The sequence below is a fragment of the Vulpes vulpes genome, chromosome 5 (assembly GCF_048418805.1).
Source record: "Vulpes vulpes isolate BD-2025 chromosome 5, VulVul3, whole genome shotgun sequence".
In the NCBI taxonomy this organism is placed as follows: domain Eukaryota; kingdom Metazoa; phylum Chordata; class Mammalia; order Carnivora; family Canidae; genus Vulpes; species Vulpes vulpes.
Genome location: NC_132784.1, coordinates 18,784,046 through 18,793,834, shown reverse-complemented (window position 1 = coordinate 18,793,834; position 9,789 = coordinate 18,784,046). Strand labels below are relative to the sequence as shown.

Below are 9,789 nucleotides of genomic sequence, written 5' to 3'. Positions count from 1 at the left end.
TCTAGGGCAACAAGGGTGGACCTAGAGGGCATTATGCTAAGTGAAAAAAGTCAGACAAAGGAACACAAATATTGTATGATTTTACTTATATATAGAATCTAAAAAAGAAAAGAACAAAATATAGAGTCATAAATACAGAGAACAAACTGCTGGTTACCAGAAGGGAGAGGGTGAGAGGATGGGCAAAACAGATAAAAAGAATTAAAAGGTACAAACTTCCAGTTATAAGTCATGGGGCTAGGGGTCGGGGAGTGTCTGGGTGGCTCAGTTAAGTGTGTGCCAGGGTCCTGGGATCCAGCCTGCCATTGGGCTCTCTGCTCAGTGGGGAGTCTGCTTCTCCCTCTCCTTCTGATTTCTTGCTCTCTCTCAAATAAATAAATAACTAAACAGAATCTTTAAAAAATGAAAAAATAAGTCACGGGGATATAAAGTACAGCATAAGGAATATAACCAAAACTATTGTAATAAAATTATATGGTGATAGATGGTAACTGCACTTAAATGTGGTGAGCATTTCATAACGGATATAAACGTTGAATTCCTATGTTGTACACTTAATATTGTTTCATCTATACTTAGAATTTTAAAAAATTTAAGAATTGAGTGAGTTAGTATATGGAAAACACTGACCACAGTTGGCACATAGTAAGCACCATATAAAGGTTTGTTATCATCACTTTCCCAGTACTTTCATTTCTTCACTGTCACTCACTTCTCAGCCAATTCTGACCCCATCACTTTACCATAAACAGTGTTTATTATGCATACCAATGGCCTCGATATTGCTAAATCCAACTAGTATTTTTCAGTCATCATCTTAATTGAGGTTTATGCAGTAAGTGACAATCAGTGCTAATACTCTTTTCTAGTAATATTCCCTTTCCTAGTCCAGGACTTTAATTACTACCTATCTCTCCAGTCTTACCCATCCTTACGGGTAGCCCAGACCTCTCTTCCATGCTCCCAACCCCACAAGGCGAGTGATTACCTGGGCATCTCCCCTTGGATATCTCAAAAGCATCCCATGCCCATAACCTCCAAACCTGACCATGATCTTTCTCTCTATCCCCTCATCTTGAATATGCTATTTTTTCAGTCCCTCTTGACCTAGCTGATCCCTATGCCTACTTTAGATTTTAGCTGAAGCATCACTTCCTCAGGGAACACGAGGTGAATGCCCTCAAAGAAAACTTTCACAGCATTTCTCTGCTTCACAGATACAATAAGCAGGGCAACAACTCTGCAAGGGCGGGGATGACTGTGTTCTGTCTGTATCCCAGAACCTAAAGGGGTTGGGTTGGCCTCCAGAGCTCTTCTATTTGCACCGGGGTCTCTCTGCAGTTTTTTTTTTTTTTTTTTAAGATTTCATTTATTTATGAGACAGAGAGAGAGAGAGAGACAAAGACAAAGAGAGAAGCAGGCTGCATGCAGGGAGCTCGACGTGGGACTCGACGTGGGACTCGACGTGGGACTCGACGTGGGACTCGACGTGGGACTCGACGTGGGACTCGACCCCGGGACGCCCTGGGCGGAAGGCAGGCGCTAAACCGCTGAGCCAGCCCGGGTTCCCCTCTCTGCGCTCTTTCAACGAGTGTTACCTGTGCCAGGGTGAGACATTAGATGGTTACAACTTGACAGAGTGCAAAGAAGTGTAGCAGGTGAGAAAGTCATCTAACCCCCAAATTACTTTCAATTGCGATAAAAGGCTCGTGGATCACAATTTTTTTTTTTTTTTTTTTTTTAAGCCAGAAGGTTTGTCCCTTGAACAACCAACACCAGGCACACCGTGAAGCAATGCTACGGGTCCCGGGGGTTCCTATCCTTACGTTTACAGCTCACTTAGGGCTTGGGGAGCGGTGCCCGGTCCTACCCCAGCACGCCCGCTGCTTTTAACCCAGCACTGCGGGCCCCGTACAGAGAGCGGCTTGCGTAACCGCAGGCAGCCCTAGGGCCGCAGCGGGGAGGGGAGGCAGGAGAGCCGACACCTGAGCTTGGCCAGGGGTCTCAGGGGACGGTCCGCAGTCATAGCCTGTAGGCTTAAATAAGGCGGAGGGAACCGAGCAGGAGCTGCAGCTGGGAGCAGCGCACAACGACCGAGGCTCGCACCCCGCCGCCCAGGGATCCAGCCGCTCCGGGCCAGTCCCGCGAGACCACAGCGAACTTCCAGGGATGCCCTCAAACCCCAGGTGAGCCCCGAAGGGGCGGGGCCGAGCGGAGACGGCGTCGCCGGGCGCTCGCCGCGCCGGCATCTCAGTTCTCGCGATCTTTCCGGAGCCGCCCCTCCACCGAGAGTCGGAGCGCGCGTGCCGGCTGGAGGCCCGGGAGGGCGGGGACTGAGTGACCGGGAGAAGCCCCTGGTGCCTGCTCTACGGAAGCCCGCGAGGGAGGGTGGTGACCGCCGTCCCGTCCTGTCGTCCCGATGCCCAGCGCCAGCGCCAGCCGCAAGAGTCAGGAGAAGCCGCGGGAGATCATGGACGCGGCGGAAGTGGGTGTCCTCCTTCCCCGGGCCTGGGAGAAGAGACCCCTGGGCCGCAACGCGCTGAGGGAGGGAGGGAGGAGGGAGGGGGGAGGCGGGTGAGCAGGGGCGCGGCCTGCGGCGACACGGCCCCCGGCTTGCGGGCCGCGGGGCCTGGGGCTGGGGTGCCCAGCAGCCTCCCTGAGCGTCCGGGGCCCTCGCGAGCCGCTCGGGACCGCGGTTCTCACAGGGGCGCTCGGGAGGCCTGGCGCGCCCCGGGGCGGGTGGCCGTGCGGCGCCCGCGGCCCCGGAAGTAGGAGCGCCGGCCTCACGCTCGCGCCTCCCGGTGAGGCACGGCCTCCGCGTCCTCCGCCCTTGCGCCTCGCCCCTGGTCGCTAGCCATCGATTTTATTTTTTCTTTTCTTATTTTTTTAAAGCGGCTCTCGTGTTCCTCATGTTTTTTGCAAGTAATGACGGGACTTGGTTAAAAAAACGGTCTGCCGGTAGGTTTGAGGACCATGCACCACGTGACAGCCTTAGAGCCCGCTCGCCACGTTCGCGGTCTCCCTTCTCGCGATCCCCGGGAGCTCAGGGGGGCGAGTTTGCAGAGCAAGCATCCGAGGTGAAGTGATGGCAGAATCCTGCGGGTCATTCGTAATAACCACCCCTTCGGGCGCCTTCGGTGCTCTTCGGGAACGAACGTTTGAAGCCGCCCTGCCGCAACGTGTGTCCTGCAGGATAGCCCAGGCCTTCATCCCTACCTGGCTCTTAACCGCCCCTCCCCCTCCTTGAGAAATTACAGATTTGTGATAAGCTGCGTAAGGAATGGGTCATCGTAATAATATTGGGTGGAGTGAAAAGCTGCTGAAATGTGAACAGTACTGATAAGTGACCCTGTATTCCACACGTTGTGATCGATTTATGCTGGCCTCGTGCTGCATTGTGTGATCGTCTCTCTCCCCACGAAGGCTGGGTGATCTTGGTCTTTCGATGTGTTTTTTATTTGAAAAAAAAAAAAAAATGTTCAGTATGCACCTTAACACGTCTGGTTTATTTCCGTGTGAACACAAACTCCACTATCTGCCAGATCTAAAGGAGAGGATGCCACGCAAATAGCTACGGAGCGACCGAAACTAACTGCTTCGTGTATGTCTTACGTTACCTTGTAAAATCGAAGGAAATTCTTTTTGCTCGCTCTTGATCTGATTGGTTAATTAAACTGTGCTCCCTTGCAGATAGTATAGGTCTAGATAGAAGGTCGACGTAATGGTGGGACTGTGTCGTTTTATAGCTAGAAGAATCTTAAGATACCACTTTAGAAGTAAAGCGAGATTAAAATAAAAAGGCCACTTACCTATTCTGTCAGTAGAGTTTGTTGTTAATCGTCTGCACCGTAGAGATCTCCTGTTTCCTGTTCCCTGACTTTAAAATGTAACAAGAAATTAGTGTGCATTTCCAACTGCCTGCAGCCCTGTATACTGAAGGTAGTTTTAGAAACAGGAAGCTGGTGGATATTTTTTTGCCTTTTTTACAAAGTTTGTAGTAGCTTATATCCAACATCTCCGATGTCTAAATACTGAGGACATCTGGTGCTCAGAGAGCTTACCCAGAAATGTTGGTTCTCTTTGAACATCTCTTCCTGTAATAGGAAGTTAATAAAACTGTGGTATTTCATCCTACTCCCTTCATAAAGGAAATTTATATCCCTGCTTTGAAGTCATTTAGTGTCCTTTTTTTGCAGAAGGTACTTACGATGTATTGTGTACGTGAAAATTTTATCTTTGAGTGCTGTTGTGTATGGTCTATCCATCCAGGAATGATGATCCTCAAAACAAATTAACCAGAAACTTTTTCGTATATAGGTAAATGATCCGGCAGATTTCCACACTTTACAACTCCTGGCTCTCTAAATTCCGGAAAGTTAAAATGAATTCACTTTTATATTGTTGTTTGTAGGTATGTGTATACTGCGTTATTCGTGCTTAAAAAGTTGTAATCCAAGACCATTTTCTTGTAGGATTATGCTAAAGAAAGATACGGAGTATCTTCAATGATACAGTCACAAGACAAACCAGGTTAGTAGCTATATGATAATACAGCCTTTTTTTTTCTTTTCTTTGTAATTCCAGGAAACCCTTCATGAAGTTAAGTAAGTTTGGCATATCTCTGAAGGCATAACTCTGAAAGGTTAAGTGATTAACCCAGGCAGGCGCCGTAACTCTGCATAATCATGGTCAGTCTAGGGCTACCAATCTTGAAAGAGAAGAAGAATATGTTAGAGTTTACTTTAAATGGTAAATCATATTTAAAAAGATGAGGTAAAAGATTTAAGATTTATCTCTAGCCTAGGAGACAAGAATGGTTAATATTAACTGCTTTCGTTATAAGCAACCTTCTTGTGTGTTTTATGAAGCCATCTCCTTTCCTTTTCCCCCTTGACTCTGTTATATTTATTTAAAATTTACTTGTCACATGCTGTTTCTCTCAGATCTGTACGTTTTCTATTTCTAATTATTTCTTCCTTTTGTTTGTATTTTTATATGTATGTATGGAGTTTCAGCAGATTTATCTTACTCTCAGCTATTTAACACTTTTCCTTTGGTAGACACCCCAGATCCTTCAATCTTTGGTACAATTGCAGACCTTTAAGTTCTGGCTCATTGGAAGTACTAAATATATCTCCCTCCCTCCCTCCTTCCTTCCAAGCCTACCTGTGAATTTTATGCTTTGAAAATGAACCTCCAAGTCAGTTTTATTGTACTTTTCGAATTTGATTTATTGCATTGCCGCAATATCACTTATTTCCCAACTTTCTTGGAAAAATGTACAATATAAGACCAAAATGGTTTGCTAAAAATAAACTACTTCCAAAAGCAAAGAGGGTGGAGTGAAATAATTTAGTATAAAATGGAATATAAACTGTATAGTATAGAATAGGACATTCATCTGCCAGGACAAGCAGGAGGGGTGATTTGAGACTTTTTTCCAGCTTTAGTATCCTGAATTGGACTTCCTTGAACTATGACAAAGAAGCGCACTGGAGTGTTGATCTCTTAACATGAGCCCCAGTCACTTGCCTTACTATTCCCATTTGGCTGGCAAAGCCAGACTAGTGTCTTCCACTTACAATTTTATTCTCACAAAGGGGAAAAATAACTATATATGTCACCTAATTAAAGTATTAGAAAAATTCTGCCCTTGGTTTATCTCTGCTAAAATCCTAATAGTTGAACGTGAAGTTTGCTTCCTATGTGCTTCGAATTCTCCAAATTCCTTTGTTCTAATACTAGTGACTTACAAGTATGGAAGAGGAGGCACCTGTGTGGCTCAGTTGGTTAAGCATCAAGCTCATGTCAGGAACCCAGGATACTGGGATCAAGCCCTGCATCGGGCTCCCTGCTTCCTTTTCCATCTGCCTCTCCCTTGGCTCATGTTCCCACTTGCTCTCTATAAATAAATAAATTTATTTATAAATTTATAAATAATAAATAAATAAATAAAATCTTAAACCACACAAAAAATATGGAAGAGGCAATAGATTTTCAAACTAAAACCCTGCTGGCCCTGATCATTGTCTCAGCCAGTCATACTGGTGAGAGTGTGACATGCGCCTCAAGTATGTATGGATGTGAAGGTTGAGAATCCCTATGCTAATTAGTTGGAATGCCACACAAAAGAAAGAATGATACTTTTTGCTTTCAAAAGCACTATTAAGGGGCAGCCCTGGTGAGCGCTGCTTTCAGCCCAGGGCGTGATCCTGGGGTGCTAGGATCCAGTCCCACGTCAGGTTTCCTGCATGGAGCCTGCTTCTCCCTCTGCCTGTGTCTCTGTCTCTTTATCTCTGTGTGTGTGTGTGTGTGTGTGTCTCATGGATAAATAAAATCTTAAAAAAAAAAAAAAAAAACACTATTAAAATAGGGTCGCCTGGGGGGCTCAGTGGTTGAGCATCTGCCTTTGGCTCAGGGTGTAATCCTGGAGTACTGGGATCAAGTCCTGCATTGGGCTCCCCACAGGGAACTTGCTTTCCCTCTGCCTCTGTCTCTCTTCATGAATAAATAAATAAAATCTTTTTGAAAAAAATTATTATTAAAATTAATCATGCTGTTTATTTATAAGGTTATTCTTTCAGATTTACGTTACTCTGGTTTGGTTTGGTTTTGACTGACTAGTTAATAAGTCATTTGCTTTTTTAATCTTGGCATTTTCAAATTTGTCTTTTAAAATTTTTTGCTGCTTTGTCTGTCTTTTCTTTCACACTTTCTTTTGCCTGAGTTTACACAGCAGATTTGGAAGTTTGTTTAATTCATAAGATCTGTTGGCAATGTTTTGCAGAAATTTTCTTGTGATACCTCATGGCTTAAAAATTCCCCATTCTCTCTCTTTGTTTCTGGCAATGAGATCTATGGCTTTCTGTAAATCAAATTCTCTCTAAGCTGCGTCTTTGCTTCAAGAGACAAGTCATAAATACATTTAGCAAAGTAGGTAAAATAAATTTATAATTTGATTATATTATAATATCCTCCCAAAAGTATTTTTAATAATGTAACTAGGTTTTGCTGCATGCGATATTGACAGATTTGGTTACAGTTAGGCAATGTAACTCTTGAGGAAAGCGAGCTTTTATTACTTTTAATGTTATGATGTCATCTATTACTGTTTTTAATTAATACTAAAAATTTTTCTTTGAAGTTACTGTATAATTAAAATAATAAAATGATTTCTGGATCATGATTGCCCTATTACTATCTTGACATAATAGTTGTTTTTTCCACAGTTTTACTGTTTTGGGGACTCTGGATATAGCATTTTGTAATAGGAAACCAAGTATGAGATATTATACAGCATGATTGAATCTAGAGGCTCAAGCAGCATCTGCAGTTTCTGTCTTTACTTTTTGGCTCTGTTTCCTTTAGGTTATTGGCCTTATCCTCTCATCCTACCATCTCGGGTACTGGGAAAGGTAGTGGCTGCAGCCTAGGCCTACACCATCTCAGCTCAGGAACCCCAGGAAAGAGAGTTTCATTTCCATGTGTTTATAATAAGTCCCACAGAAGGATTTGATTAGCTCATTTTGAGTAACATGCCTCCTCTGGATCATTCTCTGTGTCCTGGTACCGTGACTCTCCAGGCCTTGCAGAAGAGCGTCCCGTGTGGTTGACTTACATACTATGGCAGGCAAGGGGAAATACCATGTCCCTTAGGCAAAGGCAGGTGAAGACAGGCTGTATTTGGCTCTATAAGTTATTGAAATGTTCAAGAGATTTGCATTTTGGAACTATCTCTTTGACTCCGATGTAGAGTGAATTAGGGGATCAGGGGAATGCCAGTTTTAAGGCTGTTGCTGCAGTTTAGGCAAAATAAATGGTACTTTGGTTTGAGATGGTAGCAATGAAGATGAAAGAGAATTGGATAGATTTTAGAGATATACTTAGTGTAATTCATAAACCTTAAAGCAAATTGTATATGGAGAATGATAGGAAAGAATATGTCAGAGATTGAAGATTACTTGAGATAATAACAAGTACTTATGCTAGCTGTTAAACCAAAATGATTATGACTTTGTACATTCTGAATTAGAAAATTGTTTCACTTATTTACTGCAGATCGAGTTTTGGTTCGAGTTAGTGACTTGACAGTGCACAAAGCTGATGAAGTTGTTTGGGTGCGTGCAAGGGTTCATACAAGTAGAGCTAAAGGTAAGATTGATTTAATGATTACAGCCCTTTTGATAAGGACTCTGATTTTTTTGTTTTGCAGATTCCTCACAAATCAAAATAAATCTTTAAAAACAAAGCAAAAACATCTGTTTTCTTTCTTGAATTACTGTGAAGCATTAGTTAATTAAGCATGGTTAATTACTTTTAGATTCTTGCAAGATATCCTTGGGATGCCTGAATAACTCAGTCATTTAAGCTGACTCTTGACTCAGCTCAAGTAATGATCTCAAGGTCGTGAGTTCAAATCCCAGGTTGGACTTCACCCTGGGTGTAGAGCCTATTTAGAAAAAGAAAAAAAGGCATCCTTAAAAATAATTTGACCTTAAAGACTCAGATTAAATCTAACATTTTAAGTAAGGTACTTTTCTAGCATCTCTCAAAGGTTCAATTTATTTATTTATTTATTGAGTGATTGATTGATTGATTGATTGATTGAGTTGGGGAAGAAGAAGAGAGAGAATCCCAAACAAGCTCCACACCCAGGGTGGAGCCCAACACAGGGCTCTATCTCACAACCCCAAGCCACCCAGGGACCCCAAAAGTTTAATTCTTTTAAGTGAAGAGTATATTTGAAAAGCTTTTCATATTTGATATTCTTATATTTGTCATATTTAGATAGCCAGATACGTGATAGAGAAATAAGGCTAAGATCAAGTTGTCCGATACAGTGGCCACTGGCTACATTTAACTATTTAAATTTGGGCAACCTGGGTGGCTCAGCGGTTTAGCACTGCCTTCAGCTCAGGCCGCCATCCTGGAGACCCAGGATCAAGTCCCACGTCGGGCTCCCGGCATGGAGCCTGCTTCTCCCTCTGCCTGTGTCCCTGCCTCTTTCTCTCTGTCTCTCATGAATAAATAAATAAAATCTTTTAAAAATAAAAAAAATAAAATAACTATTTCAATTTAATTCAGTAGTTCAGATGTCACTAGCTGTATTTTGAGTGCTTAATAGCTGCAATGGCTAGTGGCTCCCAAGTACAGCAAAACTACAGAATATTTTTGTTACTGTAGAAAACTATGTCAGACGGTACTAAGAATTTAGCATTAACAACAAAGAAAAAAGGTTGGGGTAGTTTAGACAGACCTGTTCCTTCTAGAAAATTGTCCTAGCCTAGTGTTTAGAATTGTCTAAACATATTAATGACACTTAACATTAGTTTATAATTTTATACTTTTCACATACTTTTTTGAAACATTTGATCATCCCTACAAATTTGTGAAGTAAGCAGAACAGGCTTTGTTATTCTACTTTGTAATCAGAGTACTAAGACTTCAAATGGTAAAGCCACTCACTCAAGTTCTCATGGTAATTGGTATGTAGAATATGAACAGAATGTGGTAGTTTTCTAAGGCACTTAATATCCCCAGCAAAGCTAGTTAGCTGGTTACTTCTGTGATATCTAATGTATTCTTTGTTACATTATTTCTTACTTTAAGATGTTTTATTAGAGAGTTAATGTAGGCCCATCACTTTTAAAATTCTAACATTTTATACATATATCTCACTCTCAAGATCACTACTACTAGAAGTTTGTCTGTTCTTCCAGTATACTCCACCCAAATAGCTGAATGCTGTTGGACTTTGAGAAGAATACTGGTGGAATTTTAATTTTTTAT

At 42.5% G+C, this 9,789-nt stretch overlaps 1 protein-coding gene across 7 annotated transcripts in view; it reads left to right on the top strand.

Moving 5' to 3' along the window:
- Positions 1-1,832: 1,832 nt before the first annotated feature.
- The window catches only part of DARS1 (aspartyl-tRNA synthetase 1), a 62,045-nt gene continuing 54,088 nt past the window's right edge, over positions 1,833-9,789 (top strand). The window contains exons 1-4 of one of the 7 annotated variants that reach the window (XM_072757641.1): positions 2,588-2,801; positions 2,893-3,077; positions 4,473-4,530; positions 8,059-8,151. In XM_072757641.1, coding sequence (XP_072613742.1) covers positions 2,910-3,077; positions 4,473-4,530; positions 8,059-8,151 — 319 coding nt within the window. In that variant the 5' untranslated portion in view covers positions 2,588-2,801; positions 2,893-2,909. Of the gene's footprint in view, positions 2,486-2,587; positions 3,602-4,472; positions 4,531-8,058; positions 8,152-9,789 lie in introns of those variants that run through there. The other 6 variants (XM_026015551.2, XM_026015553.2, XM_026015552.2 and 3 more) reach the window with 6 other exon arrangements.